Source organism: Mesoplodon bidens, assembly GCF_964165515.1.
Source record: "Mesoplodon bidens genome assembly, chromosome: 10".
Classification (NCBI taxonomy): domain Eukaryota; kingdom Metazoa; phylum Chordata; class Mammalia; order Artiodactyla; family Ziphiidae; genus Mesoplodon; species Mesoplodon bidens.
In genome coordinates, this window is record NC_138172.1 from 71,497,324 (window position 1) to 71,520,393 (window position 23,070).

A 23,070-nucleotide genomic window follows, 5' to 3' on the forward strand; every position below is an offset into this window, starting at 1 on the left:
CAGGAGCGTAAATGTCAACTTCTCACTGAGGGGAACTATGTGACAGAGAACCATACATCTTTTAAAGTTATGAACAAAAATGTACAGAGAATGATATAAAAGGCACTCTTGTACGTACCACCCAGCTTTGTTAAATCTTAACATTTTGTCAAAATAGTTCTAGGATTTTTCTTAACAAATAAAATATTGCTGATGGAACTGGTATCCCTTATTCCTGTTCCCCTTCTGTCCTTCCTGGAGTGATTCCTGTCCTGCATTTAGTGGGTAGCATTTCCTTGCATGTTTTATACATTTACTCCATATGTACAGATGTGACTGTAAATGATGTATGATATCATCTTGCATGCCTTACACTTTATGTAAATGTTGCCATACTGCATGTAACTGCAACTTGCTTTTTTTCCCCCCTCACATTATGTTTTTGAGATTATTTATATTGCTTCATGTGGCTCTAGTTCATGAATTTTCATGGACATATAGTATTTCAGTAAAGGAATGTATCACAATTTACGTATCTATGTCTCCTGTTGACGGACATTCAGGATTTTTACTTTTGCGATTACAAAGAGTGTTGCTGTGAACATTATAAGTCTCTGGGCATGTGTGGGAGAGTTCCCCTGTAGTGTGCACTTAGAACTGTGTGGAGGTAGAGTTAGTGCACCCCCTTATTATATATTGCCAAACTGCTCTTCAGAATGGATGCATAAATTCATATTCTCAGCAGCTATATATGTAAGTTCCTGTTTCCCCACATTTTAGTCATTTTGTATGTAGTATTGCCAGACATTTTAATCTTGCCTACCTAGGTGGGTGTAAAATGGTCTCTTATCTAGTTCTAATTTAGAACTAGTACTTTCATGATTACTAGTGAGCTCGATCATCTTTGTGTATGCATACTGGCTGTTTGGGTTTCCTCTTCTGTGAATTATTTATTCACCTCTTGCCCATGTTTCAATTGAGTTGTTTTTCTTTTCCTTATTAATTTGCAGGTTTCTTTATAAATTCGGGATGTGAACCCTTTAGTTAGTTTTATGCAATGCACATGTTTTCTCCCAATCTATGTAATGTTTTTCACTCTGTGGTGTTCTTTTTGTTAAATGAAAGTTTTAAATTTCAATATAATTTCATTATCAACTTCTTTTGTTTTAAGCTTTATATTTGTGTCTTCTTTAAGAAAATCTATTTTTCCTATATGCTCTTATAAAAGTGTTAAAGTTTTGCTTTTTACATTTAGGTTGATTGATGTTATTTTGTAGGAAGTGTGAGATATGGATCTAATTTTAATTTTTTTATGGCTAAACATGCAAGATTTGCTATTATAATTCTGTTATATATTTCCACATGTAACTTGTGTCTTTTTCTGGGCTATTGGTTAAAAACATTTGTCTACTTTACTATATGTATGGTAATACTACACTGTTTTAATTACTATATCTTAAAAAAATTTTGGCATCTAGATAGAATAAGCCCCTTCCATCTTGTTCTCTTCCAAAATAGACTTCACTATTCCTGATCATTTGCTCTTTCATATAAATTTTAGATTTGGCTTGTAAAATTCTACCAAAGGCCCTCCTCAAATTTTAACTGGAACTAAATTTGAGTAAAAGGTTAATTTGATAAGACATTAAAGTAATGCTATGAATCATTACATCCATGAACATGGTATAGCTTTCTGATTCCTTTCAATACAAATCTGTATATGTCTTTAATTAGATTTTATTCCTAGAATTTTAAAGTTTTTGTTGCTGTTATAAATGCAATTTTTATAAAATTGCATTTTCTAATTATTGGCTTTTGATATATAGGAAGGCAATTCATTTTTATGAATGGATTAATTTTCTGAATATTATTTTGGTTATCTGTTTACCTGTTATTAAACACTCTTGGATATTCTATATGAGCAATCAAATTGCCCACAAGTAATGACAGATATTCTTCTTATCAAATCCTCATAAATTAAAAAAAAAGTCTCTTTCCTAAGAACCTCCAAGTATAGTGCTTAAGACATTCTTGTCTTATTCCTTCTAACGTTTCAACTTTAAAATGTTTGCTGTAGTTTTTGGTTGATACCCTTAATCACTCTAAGGATGTTCACTTATATTCATAGTTTGATGAGTCTTTTCAAACTATGGATGAATGTTTAATGTTATCAAACACTTTTTCTGCATCTAGTGATGTGATCATTTAATTTTTTCTTTTAATTGTGAATGTGATGAATCACCCTAATTCATGTGATTTTACTTTTTAGTATGAACTACTTCATATATACAAAAAGGTATAAATAATACCATGTACCTACTACTTAAGAAATAAAACATTACAGACTCTTGTGAAACGCCCATCCCATAGAGTCTTCCCTAAATTTGGTGTTTATTTTTACCATTCAGTTGTGTTTTGGGTGGTTTTGAGGACAACTTTTCAACTGTCACTTGTGCTTCAGAAAAGCTCTGTACATAAAATAATGAACAATAATATCAGTTTTTAGAAGCAATTATAAAGGAGATCAGGAAACAACACTTGTCAATTACCAGATAATTCTGCACCAGGAAGACCTCAACATTTGTCCAATTATCAGCTATTAGCTTTTGACTCCTGATTTCTCGTTTCTTTAAATCTCTCATAGACCTACATCTAACACACTATAATGTTCATCTTTGTTCAAATTCCTCAAGTTCCTTCAAAGAAGTCTCTCTAGCCAAATTTGAAGGGAAAAAATACCTCAATGTCTAATATGTTTATTTTCCTTCAATTATGAAGTAATTTTTGTCTTCAGGCTAATAGTACATTCCTATCTTTCTCATTCTGCACAGTAATATGACAGGGCTGCTGGCAAGGTAGGAACAGCAGAAGAATTCATCCTAGGAGTTCAGTTCCATTTGACTTAGGCCTTTGAATTGTGTCTCCTTTTTCCAGTGGAGGTACCCTGTGGTGCTGACCAGGGACTGGACTGGAAAGGGATCCTGCCTCACCCACTGGTTTCTCCAGAAGAGAATGCTGTCAGGGGAGCTCGGGCTCCCTGAGGCAAGTAGGACAAAACAGTCAGCCCCATTATTCTTTTGTCCTTGTTTTCCTCTACCCTTCAATGGAATGATTTCAGGGAAGGAAGGGCAAACACTCAAGAGGAAGTAATTAATATGGGTAACAGTGAACTTGAGATTTTCTTGTTTGGAATTTGAGAAATTTGTAAATGAAGCACTGTTGGTACGATATCACATCTTTTTTATAATGCATACCACTAAGCTTACACCAGCTTATTTTCTAGAGAAAAAAAAAATTTTTTTAAGGTGACTGATTTGCAAAGTAATATAATCTTAATTTTGGAGTTTTACAAAATTGAAATATTTTATTTCAACATTTTCAATGTTGACAGGAGTTAATTCCTTGTTGTATTTTATTTGAAGACTAACAAAATAGAGAAAAGAAAAAATATCTGCATTTATAATGAGTAGCTGAATCATGTAACTTGCAAATACCTTTCCTTTAAAAAAAGAACTTTGATAAAGAAGAATTCATTTTTATAAAACTAGAGGCTTGGCCATTTTTCCATGGATCAAACCAACTACTAACTTTTTAAAATATCTAGAATAAGTAACAGAACAGTCATGCAAAATACTATTCTATTTAATAACCATTAGGACTTCTTTTTCTCGATAAACTTTTATAAAAGATGGTCTATTATTATTGTCTTTAGAAAGTTAAGCTGACTTTTTTTTTTGAAAGGCTACGACCTACCTACAAATATAACTGTGTATGATTCTATGTATGTCCCCAGGACTCACTGTGCCCCTAACTGATGGAGTAAAGGGGGCTGTAGGTAAGAGCACAGGCCCTGGAGTCAGACTGTCTGTGTCTGAGTCCTGCTCTGCTACCCATCAGCACTGTTACTCAGATCAAATCACTAAATATTTCTGTCTTTCAGTTTTGTCATCTGTAAAGTAGAGGAAGAGACGGCATCTACTCATGAGGTTGTTGTGAGAATTAAATGATTTAACACGTTTCCAGTATTTAGAATGTTGCCTGGTTACGGAGAGTGAGCGTCCCCCAAAATTTAACTCATCTTTGATATACTTTGATTTTTTTAAACATAGTCAGTTAAAAGTTGCTTACCAATCTGGGATCGATTTCTTCATTAAGAACAGCTTCATTCTTTATGAGTGCCACTCGTTGTGCAAATCTGCAGGTAGATATAGATTCCTAAGAAAGCAAGATAAGTCCTTAAAGTGTTATGGCATAGAGAGATAAAACAATTTCTGTTCACAGGAAAAACGCGTACACCTAGAGTGATGTGCATAAAACACAACGAAGAAACATGCTTCCAAATTAGGAAGCCTTGCCTTTCCCTGGAACATTATTTTTCATTAAAATTTTGTTTGGGCTTAATATAATGACTGATGCCCAAAGTGTGGAAGAACCTGAGGTCCTAAGTGACAACTGGTATGTGCTTTTCAACTACTGATTTGTCAAACCAGAACCACATAGACAAACCAGAATCATAGCAGGTACCACAATCCATAAGCATCAAAGGGTACAAAATAAATATTTGTAACAGGTGCAAAAGAGAGGCTTTTCAAGGCATCTTACAATGCACTTGGGGCTTGGCCTTGTTTGGGGAGGCACCCTACAGCTTCCTGTTTTCCTCTCTTAGAGAAAGTCTGAGTCCCAAACATTAAACTGAAATGCGTGAAACATCAGCTGGCTCTAAAGCAACCCAGGAGAGCCATTTGGCAGCCAGACCCTGCCAAGGCGTCCTGGGTGCTGTGCCCAGGGACACGTCTAGGGACACACCTTGGAGATGTCTCCAAGGCACCTAAGCAATCAGGAGCAAAACGGATCAGGAGAAGCTGATGGGTCTCCTCCCTCACGTCTCTGGCAAGTCTTCCAAAATTTGTGTATGAGGTTTTCTGCAAACCATCCTGTGCTATGTGAAGGCAGTTCTCAAATTGGGGGAATTACATTTCTGGCAAATAACCCAAAGCTATGAACTCTGGTGTGTCTTCACCTCTGAAGGCATACCCTAACCCAGTTGAAAAGACGGAAACCCATCAAGGACCCTCAACTCCATCTCACAAACTAGCATAAAAACTCAGACTGAGATCTCCAGAAAGAAGAAGCAACATACGTCCATATTCCTTTTCTCTAAAGAGAGAGTGGCAATCATAGTCGTCATGCAGTTCCCTCCCAGGCTGTCTCTCAGGACACTGGTCATCATGGAGTTCCGATACGGAATGTGTGAGCGGTGCTTTTCTGAGAGGGCAATGATGACCTGTGGTGGAGGGGAAAAAGAATAGCGTTAACTTAGCAGAAAATGCACACCTGACAAACTGAGCTGTGACGGCAACAAGGATACAAAATGCAGTGACCCCCAAAACTTGGGCTCAGAATAAATATCTTAAAATATTCAGTACAGTAACAGTGAAGATGTAATGAAGCAAATATAGTAAAAACATACCATGATGAACCCTGTCATTTTTGGACAGATGATATAACTTGTGCAGAATTGGATACATTTTTATTCGGTTTTCAGTCACTGAGAAATTTATATAAAAACTCAAGAGTAAATCATGCCAGATTTTTAAAAATCCTACCAAAATTGGTCTGTATGCCTCATCTTCAAGGTAAAAGAGGCAGAACAATAAATAAGAACCACAAGAGGCAAGAGACCCCAGATTCTGGTGCCAGATTGTGCAGGTCCAGATTCTAGCCATACCAGGGCATGCCACTCACCATCTCTGCCTCAGTCTCCTCATCTGTAAAACATGGAAAAGACAGTATCTACCTATGAGTAGTTGGGATGATTAGAAGAGTTAAAATGCACAAATTACTTTGAGTAGAACTAGCCCATAATAAGTGCTGTATATGTGTTTGCTTTCACCTTGATGGGGGAAGTGCACCTTGGTTCAACTACAGCCTGCCCATCTTGCTCCTTAGCAGTGTCTTACGTACTTAGTAGGAAGGTGGTAGATGGATGGATGGGAGATGGATGAAGGGCTGCTGTGGGCTGTCCCCAAGGGGAGCCACCAGGGGTTCAGGGTTTTCTGGAGAAGATGAATCCAGTGCCAGGACTCCCACTGCAAAGCATCAGGAATAAGTCACCCACAGATGTGACATGTGACTTCAGGGGCATCACAAGGCCCTGGCTCTTGAAAATACTTTCAACACCTGCCATTGTTCTAGTCTTCCCTCTTCCCAGGTGTGTAATTCCCATCATCAGAACTTTTTCTACTCCTTTAGTTTACAAAATAAGATGGGAGCATTGTTTTTGAAGGCCGTTTTTAGCATAATCATGTAATGATACCACTGGTCTTGCTTTAAGCTAATGACCACAGGTTTTACTATAAACCAGAAATCCTGTGAGATTCTCTCAAAAACCACTTTTCCACTCTCAGAAATGGGCCTTCGCACCTTATTCTCTTGTTTCAAACATCTACCCAGCCTCCTCTCTCTGCCTTCAGTCTGAGTCGATGGCCACACACTCTTCTTCTAGGTGTAAGCGGTCTACCTGCCCTGTCCCTCAATCCCCCACACATTCCACTCTTCCTGCGGTTACTGTCCTGCTCCTGCCCAAGTCCAGCCCTCTGTCCCCTCCCTCTTCTCCTCTTACCTACTTCGCTCCTATAATTAACCCCTCTCTTTGCATTAATTTCTCTCTCTCACCAGAATCACTCCCATTCTGTAAGCCCACAACGGTACTAAACTAAGTTGGCTCTTGCCAAGGTCATCAGCAACCCCCCTGAACCAAAAGCACTGACTGCTCTCTTACTAGACCTCTGATTTGAGTAAGGCAACAACATAGGTATTCATTGCCTCCTTCAGGAAATGCTTTATTCACTTGGTAATCAGGACATCACACTTTTCTGGTTTTTATCTTTCCTTAAAAACTAGATAATGAATACTTGCTTTTATTCTTCCCAAATTATATCTATTGAAGTGCTCCAAGGCTCAGTTCCGGATCCTCTTCTCTTTCTTATCTACACTGTCTCTCTGTGTAATTTCATCCAATCCCCTGGCTTTAAATACATCCATATCCTATCCTAATGTCTCCCCAATTTACAGCATCAGCCTCAACCTCTTCCCTGAGCTACTATCCCTGTGGCAACTCTGCATCTCCACCTGGATGTCTGTTCCTGACTGTCTCTCCCCTCTGCCCCCAAGCCTGATTCTTTCTCAGGCTTTATGCATCATTATTGATGGCGCCACCATCCACCAAGTGGCTCAGTCCAAAACCCTAGGCAACATTCTTGAATTCTTCTCACCTCCAACATCCAATTTCTATTAGGTTTATCTACAAAACACACCCAAAATTGGATCACTTTTTCCCACCTCGTTTGCCACCACTCCAGTTCGAGGCACCATTTCCCCTTCCTTGGATAACTGCTCTCAAGGCTCTGAATCAGTCTCCTTGTTTCTCCTTTTGCCCTCCCATGGTCTCCTCTCTGCAGGGCAGGCAGAGAAACCTTTACAAAAATGTAAGTTACATCAAGTCACTGCCCTGCTTACAACCTCCCGATGCACTTGGTATAATGAACCAACCCCGGTGTGATCTGGTTCCCGCCTACCTATCCAACCTCATCTCCTACAGTGCTTTCGTGGCCCACACTGGCCTTGCTGTTGCTTCACCATGACAAGCTTATTCCCACATCGCAGTCTTTGACCTTGTTTCTTTTACCTAGGATGCTCTTGCCCCAGATTTTCTTACAGCATCCTGCTTCTCATCAATCAAATCTTTGCTCAAGTTTTATTTCCTCACAAGGGCATTCCCTGAACCCCCTATCAAAAGTAACACCCCGATATCCAGGCTTTAACTCTGTTTTATTTTTCTTCTGGTACTTACCACTATTGGAAATTTTATTTATTTACTTGTTTGTTACCTGCTTCCCCACGAGAGTTTCTGCTCCACAAGGCAGAAACAAAGGACTTTGTTTCTCTTGCTCGTGGCTCCATCGCCACTGCCAAGAACAGCATCCAGCACCCGGTACATGTGGCAGAAACTGAGTTGTCTCTCTCAACTCTCATGATAGTCCCCATACTAGTTCTGCTTCCTACAAAATTACATTTCCTAGTCTCTCTTACAGCTCACAGTTTGCATGAGACCTAGCACCATCAAGCAAACACCCTGTGTGGGATTGGAGGTGAGTGATGAGAGGTGGTGGTCATAAGGAGGGAAGACCGCATTTGTAGGTGGGTGGCAAAGGCAACTGTTTTTTTTGAGGCAGCTACAGGGAAGTTTCTGGAATCTAGAACTTAATGTCCTAAGTGCCCAGTGGGGATAACAGTGGTGTTTTACAGAGCAGTTCAGTGGTGTGATTAGAAGTGTCCCTTGGCTGGGATTTTCCCAGTGGTCCGGTGGTTAAGACTTCGCCTTCCAATGCAGGGAGTGTGGGTTTGATCCCTGGTCGGGGAGCTAAGATCCCACATGCCTCGCGGCCAAAAACACCAAAAACATAAAACAGAAGCAATACTGGAACAAATTCAATAAAGACTTTAAAAGATGGTCCACATCAAAAAGATCTTGAGAAAAAAAGAGAAGTGTATCCTGGTTGTTCTGCTCCTAGCTGGGTAGTACTCATGCCCAGTTTTCTAATTTTTCTTGAGATTCTTTATGTTTAATAAACTCTATGCTGCTTAAATTAGCTAGAGTGAATTTCCCAGTTTGCAGCTAAAAAATCTGATTAATACAACATATGCTCAACACTTTTTTGTTAAACGAATATGAATAAATGAATGATTGGATTAATTAGTTTTACCTAGGAAAGCAGTGGGAGGGTCATTAGTAGTGAACGAGATTTGGGAGAACTAAGCTTCAATGTAACTGGGAAGAAAGTGAGAAATAGGGTGGACCCGAGTCTGAGTGGCAAGGTGGGAGCATGGGGTGCTGAGTAGAGGTCCAGACCCTAAGAGTCAAGAAGACAAATATCTGCAACAGGTAAGGAAGGCCTGAATACCAAATACCAAACCAAACAGGGGTAGGTCTGACAGATATGCAGAGAGGGTGGCATTATTGTTTATTAATCATCAATTAAATATCTAACAATTTTTAAAGTACTTTTAAATTCTTTCATAAACAAATGGCACTATTTTCTTCCTGGTCTAGGAAACAAAACTGATATCTTTTCTATTCAACAGTTTTATTGACAACTTAGATGACATAAAGGAGAATATGCTTATTAAACTTCCTTCTGATATTAAATTAAATGGTCTGTTAGTTAACTTGCTTTTGGCTGTAGTAACAAAAGAATGTAACCCAAACTGGCTTTAATCATAGGGAAATATATTGGCTCCTGAAACTGTAATAGGAAATGCTTTAGGTTAGAATGACCTAAAAGGTCAGGGGCCTTTTAGAAAGGACTTAGTTTCTGCCCATATCTCTGCTCTGTCTCCCATGTGGTAGAAGTCTGCCCCTCCTCGTGGCCATAGGATGGCTACCAAATGCCCTGACATGAGAAAGTTCTCTAATAATGAAACATGGGTCCTGAGATTCACTAGGGACCAACTTGGGTCATGGGCCATCTCTGAACCAATCACTATAGCCAGGAGAAAGACTGGCTCGAATTGGCTTAGGCCAGTCAGGTCTACCCCTGGAGCTGGGAATGAGCTTCTGCCTGCTACCCCTGGAATGAATGCTGTAGAGGCAATCCCAATGTCCTTTCCAGAAAGGGTTCTAAAATTGTTAAAGAGAAGAATTAAAATTCAAAATGAGATTATGGATTAGAAAATATGGTCTTTAAGAATGGGGGAAATGAAGGCAGTGCATGATAAAACAAAGAACCCAGGACTCAGAGTCAGAATCCAGCTGCCCCACTTATACGATCTTAGGCCAATCTCATGTTTATTAGCCTCAGTCTCCCCACCTGTAAAACTGGAATTAGAATGCCTGCCTATCTCACAGAAGTGATTTAAAGATCAATAGAGAGAGTTTCTGGGATAGTTCTTAGTAAAACAAAAAGCACTCCGTGTTTGGAGGGGGCTTTAGGCCATGTTCTTTATGATCACTTTGAAGACCTGTTGTAGCACAATAAACGCAGTTCTAGGCCATTTCTTTTTCCTTTTTTTTTTTTTTTTGGCTGTGTTGGGTCTTCGTTGCTGTGCACGGGCTTTTCTCTAGTTGCGGTGAGCGGGGGCTACTCTTTGTTGCGGTGCACGTGCTTCTCACTGCGGTGGCTTCTCTTGTTGTGGAGCATGGGCTCTAGGCATGCAGGCTTCAGTAGTTGTGGCTCGTGGGCTCTAGAGCGCAGGCTCAGTAGCTGTGGCACACGGGCTTAGTTGCTCCGCGGCATGTGGGATCTTCCCGGACCAGGGCTTGAACCCATGTCCCCTGCACTGGCAGGCGGATTCTTAACCACTGTGCCGCCAGGGAAGTCCTAGGCCATTTCTTTATAAGCGAGTCCTGAGCAGGTACCCTCCCAGCTCTAGAGGACTTTAGGAATACCATAATAAGCCCAGACCCCTGGGACAGAAACGGATCTTCAGAGTGACTTAGAAATGGCCAGTATTTGAGAGACAGGCAGAAGTAAATTATTCTTTGTGGGGCTGCTTTGGGTTCTCTAAACTGGGCAGGAACCAAATGATCTGAACGGCACAGGGTGAGAAGGTGTTCATACAACCTGGATTTTTTTAGTGTTTACTTCCATTTTGGATTTCATGTACAAATACAATAACACATTCCTGAAGACATTCTTTAAGCAACAAAGAGTGGAACCCCACATTACACTTAATAGTATCCCACGTACCGAGAAACTATGCCTGAAGTCAATAATTCAGTTTACTACTTCATTCATTAAAGAGAATTTCTTTTAAAGAACTCAGATGTCCATGGAAGATTATCCCCTGAGAACTGACAAAAATCTGGAGAGTTAAAACTAGCACCACACCACCAATTTTTTCTCCTGAACGCAACACATTCAGTGGAAGCCAAGTGGAAAGTTACACTCTGAAAAAGTCCCACTCATGTTGGATAACTGGCCGGGGTGACCCTGATTCTGATTTCTGGAGAAGGAGAGAGCAAAGACTCTCTGTTCCCAGTGGTTTCTCACTTAACATTTGGGCTGACAGAGACCCAGGGTTACCCAAGGAGCACTCCGTGAGGCTTATGGCTGGAAGAAGTATGCACGGTCCCTTCCTTTTCCTCCATGGACTCGATTTCTAGGGTCAAGATACACCCTGTTACTGAGGCTTGAAATGTTTTTGAGGAGACTCTTTGGAAAAAGTACTACATACACAAGGAAAACTCCAAAACCAACAGTACTCTGGCAAATAGAAACTTATTTACTTCTGAGCACAATAAGGTGCATTCAACTCAGAACGGCTGTGCCCTGTGAGCAGGTGTAAGGTCTCACAATTATGGCCAGAGGGCAGTTACAATTCGCATGGAATTTCTATAACCCTAATGTGGGCTAATTCAGGTAAGAAAGGCTACCAAACTGTCTTTTCCTAGTCCATCTCCATCTTACATATCCAAACTGAGACAGAGAAGATGTCTCAGTTTGATTATATTATGGACATCTACATGAATTTCTACTACAGCATTTATCTTACTGCATTCTAAGTATTTGTTTGTATGCTTTGCTCTTTCACTGGATGACACGGTAGCACAGGCTTTCTCAATTACACATCGATTCCCATTGCCTAACGTAACTTGTAGCACCCAGTGGACACTCAATCACAATTTGTTGAATGAATGAGTGAATGAATGAATGAAGCTATTTAAACTAAACTGTGTTATACTTCCAGTCTCAAAGGCCCATAATAAAGTATTTCATAAAGAAAATATGTTTATAAAAGTCCCTGAATTCTGTTATTTCATCAACAGTATCTGCTCACTCTTTTTATTATTCTCCTTCCTAGGTACTCTTTGGTTCCCTCTCACTTATGTCTTTCTGTGTAAAATTCCAATATTTCTCTACTATCCACAACTTTCTCTCTAGCAGCTGCTCCTAGCTTGACTCAATCTCACATACTCATGTCCACACACTGTAGTTTTCCATATTTATGTTCTTCTTTCCTCTCATACTGATCTTCTCCTTCTCCTCCTCTCTCCATTATTTTATGCCATAACCTCCATGAAGACCCTTGTACAGCAGTGTAAAGAGCTAACGGCTGCAGTGATGCAGTGGGTGTCTATGAAACAGATAAGTTACATTCGGAGAGCCAAAGGTCAATGACACGTGAATGTCACTGAGACCCTGGGTGAACCCATCCCGCAGATGGAGCTGAGGGCTGACAGACTCCCAGTTCTCACTGCCTGACATGCCCTGACCCCATCCTGGCTGGGCTCACTCCTACTCATTCCTCAGATCTCTGCTTAACATCAGTCCTGAGAGAACTTTCATTAACTCTCCCTTCCTCAGTCTAAGTCCAATCCCCCACACTCACCTCGCCCCTTGGACTTGCTCTGCAGGCTCCCATCGGAATTACAGCCACGTACTTAATGAATACTTATTCAGTGCATGTCTACCTCCACTGGACCATGAGACCTTCGGGGCAAGGGCTGTTTCTATTTCATTCAGCACTGTGCTCCAGGGCCCAGCACAGCCCTCAGCACATTACTGCTCCTTATAAGTATCTGTTAAATAAGTAAACTAGCTATACAGAAAATCAAATGCCACATAGCCACCAAGACTGCTCACATGAGGCTGATGTTACCAGAATTTTGAAAAGAAGAAATATAGGGAGAGGAATAGTTTTAATGACAAGTAACAACTTGCAAAGGTTGTGTAGAATGAAGAAAAAGAAAAGATAAGAAGCAGAATGTTTTTCTTGAGTGATTACAGTTGGTGGAAATTTTGATTCAACTAACAAATATAAATATAATTTCATATGATGGATGGATATAATGGGAATTAAAAGATAGTGAAGACTCTGAAACAAGTAGGTATATTTGAAATAAAGCACTTTGAATATAGTCCACTATACTTTCATATCAATGTTACATAAATGTCCTATAAAGTAAAAAGATCTGTTAAGTAAAAGTAGTATGTAATATGTGAACAAGAAAGAGTTCAGGAATCCGGACTATCATCAGAAACACTAAAGTGATCTGAGCACCATGCAGGCCTTAATCTCTGGGTGTTGCATTACTGGGATTCATTTGGTCAGAGCCTAATTGTGTGTGCCTTGTTCACAGAGAGTTCCCTTAGGTTTCTCTCAATCTGCTATTTCAGCCAGCTTAACCATTAGAAAGCATTTAATGTCAGGACAACATCATTCTCAAAAGGGTTCATTATGCAGCTTTAAAAAAGTAGTTTTTTTCTCAAATCTTTCAGTCTCCAACATTCATTAACAGACCCTTTTGCCTCGCCAATATCCTCTGTACTTCTCCACTCCAGTTTTTGATCATCTTTCTTTCTTTCTTTCTTTCTTTCTTTCTTTCTTTCTTTCTTTCTTTCTTTCTTTCTTTCTTTCTTTCTTTCTTCCTTCCTTCCTTCCTTCCTTTTTTTTTTCAGAATTAGTTGCCATTTTTAACATTCAACTCACAACATTTATACTCACAGAGTTGAAAGGAACTTGAGAAAATTTAATTCAATGCACTCCTTTTAGATGGGAGAAATTTTGTCTGGAAGATTTATTTAGCAAAATTCAGATGAGCTTTCTCTGCCTTTGGAATAAAATTCAGAAATTAAAAATTAAGCATGCACTGGGATGGACTGTAGTAAACTTGGAGTGGGGACAGGGAGGGAAGCTAAGGCAAAGAGAACTATTGCAGAGTCAGAATCACCAACTAGAGGAAGTCACTACAAATGGAAAAGATACTGGTCATCTCCACATTATGGTCTCATAGCTAATCTACCAGCCCGAAACAAATAGGCCATGGAGATCGTTTCCAACTTATAGTCACACCCACTACTAATTTTACAAAAAAGTACAAGGTATAGTGAAAAAAACCATAGGCTTTGGAGCCAAGCAATTCGAGGTTCAAATCCCTATCTCACCACTAGCTGTGTAATCTCAGGAAGGCCTGGGGAAGACCGGAGTTATAAAAACTGTAAGATGTGGGTAATAACTAATACCTACAGTGCAGAGCTGTTGTGAGGTTTAAATGAAATGGTTTATACAGAATTCTAGTAGCTATACCAATGTTTATAGCAGCATTATTCACAATAGCCAAAAGGTGGAAACAAGTCATGTTCATCAACAGATGAATGGATATACAAAATACCATATATCTATATTTATATCTACACACACACAATGATATATTATTCATCCTTAAAAAGGAAGAAAATTGTGATACATGTTAAAACACGATGGACCCTGAAATTATGTTAAGTGGAAGAAATGAGACACAAAAGGACAAATCTTGTATAATTCCACTTACACGAAAATCTAGAACAGGCAAATTCATAGTAGCAGAAAGTAGAATAGAGGTGATGGGGGCCTGGGAGTATAAAGAGATTGGGAGTTACTGTTTAATGGGTACAGAGTTTTTGTTTGGGATCATAAGAAGTTCTGGAAATGCATGATGGTGATGCATCACAACATTTTGAATGTACTTAATGCCACTGAATTGTAAAAATTAGTTAAATGGTAATTTTACGTTATATATAATTTGCCACAGTAAAAGAAGAGAAACAAAACAAAACAAGACAAAAATGCTAGTAGAATGAGTGATGTGAAGTACATGGTCAAAAAATGGTAGGAATAGGTACATCCCACCCTACCCATTTACCTGTTCTAAGTAATGTAGTGACAAGTTGATATACTTGGCCTCTGTCAGAAGCTGGCCCCCGATTCCAGTCTTTGCAACTCGCTCTGAACCAGCCAGGTCAACCAAATGCAGCTTGGCATGTCGCACGGTTGCAGATCCTGGTTCCTTGCTTGATAAGTGAATGGTGAATATGCAGTGGGAACGGGTTGAAGCTTGGTTCATAGGAGTCTATAATAAAAATGTTGTAAAACAAAATTGATAAACCATTAGCCAGATTCATGAAGAAAAAAAGGGAGAAGACTCAAATCAATAAAATTAGAAATGGAAAAGGGGAAGTAACAACTGACACTGCAGAAATACAAAGGATCATGAGAGATTACTACAAGCAACTATATGCCAATAAAATGGACAACCTGGAAGAAATGGACAAATTCTTAGAAATGCACAACCTTCCGAGACTGAACCAGGAAAAAATATAAAATATGAACAGACCAATCACAAGCACTGAAGTTGAAACTGTGATTAAAAATCTTCCAACAAACAAAAGCCCAGGACCAGATGGCTTCACAGGCGAATTCTATCAAACATTTAAAGAAGAGCTAACACCTAGCCTTCTCAAACTCTTCCAAAATATAGCAGAGGGAAGAACACTCCCAAACACATTCTATGAGGCCACCATCAACCTGATACCAAAACCAGACAAAGATGTCACAAAGACTACAGGCCAATATCACTGATGGACATAGATGCAAAAATCCTCAACAAAATACTAGCAAACAGAATTCAACAGCACATTAAAAGGATCACACACCATGATTAAGTGGGGTGTATCTCAGGAATGCAAGGATTCTTCAATATACACAAATCAATCAATGTGATACACCATATTAACAAGTTTAAGGAGAAAAACCATATTATCATCTCAATAGATGCAGAAAAAGCTGTCAACAAAATTCAACACCCATTTATGATAAAAACCCTCCAGAAAGTAGGCATAGAGGGAAGTTACCTCAACATAATAAAGGCCATATATGACAAAACCACAGCCAACATCGTCCACAATGGTGAAAAACTGAGAGCATTTCCACTAAGATCAGGAACAAGACAAGGCTGCCCAATCTCACCACTATTATTCAACATAGTTTTGGAACTTTTAGCCACAGTAATCAGAGAAGAAAAAGAAATAAAAGGAATCCAAATCAGAAAAGAAGAAGTAAAGCTGTCACTGTTTGCAGATGACATGATACTATACATAGAGAATCCTAAAGATGCTACTAGAAAACTACTAGAGCTAATCAATGAATTTGGTAAAGTAGCAGGATACAAAATTAATGCACAGAAATCTCTTGCATTCCTATACACTAATGATGAAAAATCTGAAAGTGAAATTAAGAAAACACTCTCATTTACCATTGCAACAAAAAGAATAAAATACTTAGGAATAAACCTACCTAGGGAGACAAAAGACCTGCATGCAGAAAATTATAAGACACTGATGAAAGAAATTAAAGATGATACAAATAGATGGAGAGACATACCATATACCATGTTCTTGGATTGGAAGAATCAACATTGTGTAAATGACTATACTACTCAAAGCAATCTACAGATTCAATGCAATCCCTATCAAACTACTACTGGCATTTTTCACAGGACTAGAACAAAACATTTCACAATTTGTATGGAAACACAGAAGACCCCCAATAGTCAAAGCAATCTTGAGAAAGAAAAACAGAGCTGGAGGAATCAGGCTCCTGGACTTCAGACTATACTACAAAGCTACAGTAATCAAGACAGTATGGTACTGGCACAAAAATAGAAATATAGATCAATGAAACAGGATAGAAAGCCCAGAGATAAACCCACACACATATTGTCACCTTATCTTTGATAAAGGAGGCAAGAGTACACAGTGGAGAAAAGACAGCCTCTTCAATAAGTGATGCTGGGAAAACTGGACAGCTACATGTAAAAGAACGAAATTAGAGCATTCGCTAAGACCATACACAAAAATAAACTCAAAATGGATTAAAGACCTAAATGTAAGGCCAGACACTATAAAACTCTTAGAGGAAAACATAGGCAGAACACTCTATGACATAAATCACAGCAAGATCCTTTTTGACCCACCTCCTAGAGAAATGGAAATGAAAACAAAAATAAACCAATTGGACCTAATGAAACTTCAAAGCTTTTGCACAGCAAAGGAAACCACAAACAAGACGAAAAGAGAACCCTCAGAATGGGAGAAAATATTTGCAAATGAAGTAACTGAGAAAGGATTAATCTCCAAAATTTATAAGCAGCTCATGCAGCTCAATATCAAAAAAAACCCAACCTAATCCAAAAATGGGCAGAAGACCTAAATAGACATTTCCCCAAAGAAGATATACAGATTGCCAACAAACACATGAAAGGATGCTCAATATCAGTAATCATTAGAGAAATGCAAATCAAACTACAATGAGGTGTCACCCCACACCAATCAGAATGGCCATCATCAAAAAATCTACAAACAATAAATGCTGGAGAGGGTGTGGAGCAAAGGGAACACTCTTGCACTGTTGGTGGGAATGTAAATTGATACAGCCACTATGGAGAACAGTATGGAGGTTCCTTAAAAAGCTAAAAATACAACCATCATACAACCCAGCAATCCCACTACTGGGCATATACCCTGAGAAAACCATAATTCAAAAAGAGGCATGTACCACAATGTTCATTGCAGCTCTATTTACAATAGCCAGGACATGGAAGCAACCTAAATGTCCATCGACAGATGAATGGATAAAGAAGAGGTGGCATATGTACACAATGGAATATTATTCAGCCATAAAAAGAAACGAATTTGAGTTATTTGTAGTGAGGTGGATGGACCTAGAGTCTGTCATACAGAGTGAAGTAAGTCAGAAACAGAAAAACAAATACTGTATGCTAACACATGCATATGGAATCTAAAAAAAAAAAAAAAAAGGTCATGAAGAACCTAGGGGCAAGACAGAAATAAAGACGCAGACCTACTAGAGAATGGACTTGAGGACACGGGGAGGGGGAAGGAAGGGTAAGCTGGGACAAAGTGAGAGAGTGGTAGTGTATATATGGACATATATACACTACGAAATGTAAAATAGATAGCTAGTGCGCAGCAGTCCCATAGCACAGGGAGAATAGCTCGGTGCTTTGTAATCAGCTAGAAGGGTGGGATAGGGATGGTGGGAGGGAGGGAGACACAAGAGGGAAGAGATATGGGGATATATGTATATGTATAACTGATTCCCTTTGTTATAAAGCAGAAACTAACACACCATTGTAAAGCAATTATACTCCAATAAAAAAACGCCAAAAAAAGTAATGCGAACAATGAGAATTTCTGTAGAATATCAACAGATTTAAATTTATAGTGCCAGTGAAAAGACTTCATTTCCCATGAAGTGAACACTTTCAAATGGAGTAAAAACACTTGTAGCTGAGATCCTTAATGTGAATTATTTTCAATGTATTACCTCCTGAATGACTGATAACAGATGTGGCCAGGTTCATTCAGAAAGTGAGAAAAGAGCGTGAATGAGGTAAAGTTTGGGACTTCTTAACCAGTACTATAACGTTATTTCATTACATGACCACAATCCATACCTTAACTTTGGCTAGCCATACTGAAAATTTTCAATGTGAATTTCATGGTAAAAGAGCTGAGAATGGGTTCATAAAGAGAATTCATTACACAATTGTAAACACAATCCACAGACAAGGATACCCAACATCACTGTTACTATGCAACACTGAACTGGGGTTTCCAGTCAAGGTAATAAACAAGAAAAATATATGAGGCATAGTGATAGGAAAAGAAGAAATTAAAGTGTCATTATATACCGAAAATATTGTGGTTTACAAAGAAAATGCTAGAATGTCTACAAATAAACTGTTAAGGGCTAAAAAGGTTAGCAGGGTTGCTGGATGCAAGACCAATATGAAAAATCAATAAAGTTCTAATAATCCAGCAACAATTAATCAGGAGATATTTTATTTGTAATAGCAACAAAGATGATGAGATACTAAGAGATTAATCTTATAAAAGATGTGTAATTTTCAGGGAAAATGAAAACCTGAATAAATAGTGTACCAGATATTAATATACCATTTCATAGATGGAAAAATTCAAAATTAATCTCTATATTAATCTCTCTATATTAATCTATATATTCAATGCAATTGAAATACAAATGTCACTGGTTTTGTTTGCAGAACAAAACAAATTAATTCTAAAAACCAGATGAAAGAGCAAATATGGCAAAATAATCAAAAACAATTCGGTGAAAGAATAATAAGGAAAGGGGTCTTGTCTTGTTATATATCAAGGAATAATCATAACACTACAGTAATTAAAACAGTGTGGGACTGGTGCAGGAACAGATAGATAATTAGATCAGTGAAACATGCTGTGCTCATTTAAGGAACTCTGTATAAGGTATGGGTGACATCACACCACAGTAGAGAAAGTGTGGACTTATTAACAAATGATGTTGGAGTAATGGCCTAACCACCTTGAAAAAGTAAATTTAGATTGCTCTCTCACACTATACACACAAATAAATTCCAGAATGTATTATAGACTTATGTGTAAAATAACACAACCTTAACATTAATAAAATATAGAAGCATATTGTAATCAACCCAAGGTAGTAATAGATAAGCTATGATAAGACACAAAACACAAAACTGAATGGATTTGAAATGTTTGACCAAATAATCCAAAATTAAAGAACTTCTGTGTGATGAGATCTACCATAAAGTTAAAAGACTGGGCGATGATATTGGCAATATATATGGCTGACAAAAGATTAATATTTGAAATAAAGAACCCCCACATATCAATAAGAAAAACAACACAGAAAAAAATGAGCAAAGGATATGAACAGGCATCCCATAAAGAGGAAACCTGAAAGTGGTCAACAAGTCTTTGAAAAAATTGCTCAAGCTTACAAATAGTCAAGACAAGTAATTAAAACCCAACAATAAACTACTTATTCACCTCTATTAGATGGGCAAATTTAAAAAAATAAACTCTAACAAAACAAGTGTTTGTAAGGGTATAAGGAAGCAGGAACTTTTATACATTGCTGGTAGGAATGTAAATCAAGAATCGTTTTTGAGAGAATTCCCTATGGCCCACAAGCCAGCAATAGCCTGACTACTAGGTATATTTCCTAGAGAGAAACCTGGGCCAGGTACATTACAGGGGAGAGAGAGAGACAGAGGCAGAGAGATGGATGGACATTCACTGCAATACTGCTTGGGGTAGCAAGAAGTTGGTGCAAGATGTACAGCCTAAATGGACATCTGTGGTGGGAAAGATGAATAAACTGGGATAATTCAAATTACAGAAAATTAAACTTCTGTATAGATTGACATATATTCCTAAAATAGAATGCTGAGGAAAAATGGCAAGTTAAAGAATAATATAAATACTATGATAGAACTTAGATAATTAAGAAGACAATATTATCTAAAAATATTAGTTCATGGTGCTATAACTTAGGTCATTAAAAGCATAAAAAATGGACTGGAGGATATAGCAAATTAATGACAGTTGTTGCCTTTGTGAGGGATGGAAGTGAAAGGCCAACAAGGAGACTTCAACTTTATATGAAATATCCTATTTTTTTATTTAAAAATTCTCAGAAGTAAATAGATATCAGATATCTAAAAATATCTAAAATAAAAATTATCTTAAAATATTCCAAAAGAATGCTCATGTGAGCAAACACATTCAGATCTCCAGCTTTGCAAAACAGGATTTAACGAAAGACTTTCCATACAGATATACATGTATTCAGGTAGGGTAATATATTTAGATGCTATTTCAACCAGAAATTATTTCTGTAAATATAAATTCTTGATATACATGATCACTGATTTACACCAACTAGCAAAACACAGAGATGTCAAATACTGGCATAGTTTTGGTGATGATGATGTAGCTAGTGAGTTACATAGGCTGAAAATTTGACCCATTACTTGTTGCCACAATAACTACACCCAAACCTAGCCAGTGTGTGATTTTTTTTTATTTTATTATTATTTATTTTTATTTTTTATTTATTTTTATTTTTTTAATTAGTTTCTGCTTTATAACAAAGTGAATCAGTCATACATATACATCTGTTCCCACATCCCTTCCCTCATGCATCTCCCTCACTCCCACCCTCCCCATCCCACCCCTCCAGGCGGTCACAAAGCACCGAGCTGATCTCCCTGTGCTCTGCGGCTGCTTCCCACTATTTATCTACCTTACATTTGGTAGTGTATATATGTCCATGCCTCTCTTTCGCTTTGTCACAGCTTACCCTTCCCCCTCCCCATATCCTCAAGTCCATTCTCAAGTAGGTCTGTGTCTTTATTCCCGTTTTGCCCCTAGGTCCTTCATGACTTTTTTTTTTTTTTTTTTTAATTCCGTATATATGTGTTAGCATACGGTATTTGTCTTTCTCTTTCTGACTTACTTCACTCTGTATGACAGACTCTAGGTCTATCCACCTCATTACAAATAGCTCAGTTTCGTTTCTTTTTATGGCTGAGTAATATTCCATTGTATATATGTGCCACATCTTCTTTATCCATTCATCCGATGATGGACACTTAGGTTGTTTCCAGCTCCGGGCTATTGTGAATAGAGCTGCAATGAACATTTTGGTACATGTCTCTTTTGGAATTATGGTTTTCTCAGGGTATATGCCTAGTAGTGGGATTGCTGGGTCATATGGTAGTTCTATTTGTAGTTTTTTAAGGAACCTCCATACCGTTCTCCATAGTGGCTGTACCAATTCACATTCCCACCAGCAGTGCAAGAGTGTTCCCTTTTCTCCACACCCTCTCCAGCATTTATTGTTTCTAGATTGTTTGATGATGGCCATTCTGACTGGTGTGAGATGATATCTCATTGTAGTTTTGATTTGCATTTCTCTAATGATTAATGATGTTGAGCATTCTTTCATGTGTTTGTTGGCAGTCTGTATATCTTCTTTGGAGAAATGCCTATTGAAGTCTTCTGCCCATTTTTGGATTGGGTTGTTTGTTTTTTTGCTATTGAGCTGCATGAGCTGTTTATAAATTTTGGAGATTAATCCTTTGTCCGTTGCTTCATTTGCAAATATTTTCTCCAGTGTGTGATTTTGCATGCTAAAGTGGATCAGCAAATAACCGTACATCTAAAACCGCAAACTCAAATTTAGAACCTAAGTTGAGGTGTTTTGGAAGTGACTGCAAGTTATTTGCAGAACTTAAACGTGGGTTTCATTTCACTGTTATATTTGCACAACAATGAATCCTACAGCACTGTAACAAAAGTCAAATGACAATCGATATAAATGACTAACATAGAGACTATCCCCAACAGCTGTCTTCAGCTTCCAAATTGATGCACTGAAATCACAGTAAAATGTGGACCATTACAAATAGTGGAAGAGTGAACCCATTTCAAAGCGTACATCAAATTAAACTATATTTCTGTAGTCTGTAATTAAAATGCAGTAATATGTGTAGGAGTCCATGCCTACAATTTTGTAACTTCTCATAAATATTTTCTGCATGAAGTAGTAGTTGGTGTACTCAGCGAAAATTTTCTTAAACCTCAGAAAACATTATTTATGTATAGCTATTTAAGTGTGATTGAATATGCCAGTGTCTGCTCTGTGTTTATTTAAGGACATCTTTACGTCTCATAGGCATGCCCCTACGTTTGTCCTTTTAAAGGTAAAATTGTATTTAAATATTTTTGAAACTGCCTAAGAACAGATGGCACCATTTAGGCAGATTTCATTCAAATTTAAGCGCACATTTTAAACAAATGTGCTCTTGGCACTAGAGACAGTGCCTTTGGAAAAATTCTAGTGATGATTAATCATCTGCATGCAGAGAGCTTTCACATTTCATATCATTTTGTGTATATAGCCCCGTATTAGGCAGTACAGAGACAAGAAGGAAAAGAAGGCCTGGACCTCGCCCTCAAGGCATTTATAATCTAGTTCAGGAGCTAATGACAAAATGTGTGAAATGAGAGTGAACAATGAGAAAAAGGTAAATGTGCAGGAAAGAAAGTGATCTGTTTTCAGCACTGAGCATCCTGATCTTTCAGGTAAAACCTACGAATGTTAACCATTCCCTCATTATGGAAGCTCTCCACGCTCCTTCTAGTCCTAGGTTTCTAGAGTCAAACACTCTCTAACTGCTCGCTCTGTCTCCTTTTCCTTTACTGGACCCTTTTCTCTCCAGTCCCTAAAATAGGCATGTCCCAAGCTATGGTCATCATATTTCTTCCTCTTGGGGAACTCTTCCATAGCTCTGATTCTCATTGGATTGGTACTGCAGTGTGGTTAAAAATCACACAACCAAAATCTTAGAATTGGGTGTCGGATGACCTGGTTTCTTCAAGC

General features: G+C 38.2%; 1 protein-coding gene across 2 annotated transcripts in view; it reads right to left on the reverse strand.

Annotated features, from left to right (window-relative positions):
• KIF6 (kinesin family member 6) overlaps window positions 1-23,070 on the reverse strand; it is a 419,445-nt gene that overhangs the window by 255,529 nt on the left and 140,846 nt on the right. For both annotated transcript variants that reach the window (XM_081246112.1, XM_081246111.1), the window contains exons 7-9: window positions 14,663-14,869; window positions 5,120-5,263; window positions 4,108-4,194 (exon numbers count right to left, since the gene is read on the reverse strand). In XM_081246112.1, coding sequence (XP_081102238.1) covers window positions 4,108-4,194; window positions 5,120-5,263; window positions 14,663-14,869 — 438 coding nt within the window. The remainder of the gene's footprint in view (window positions 1-4,107; window positions 4,195-5,119; window positions 5,264-14,662; window positions 14,870-23,070) is intronic.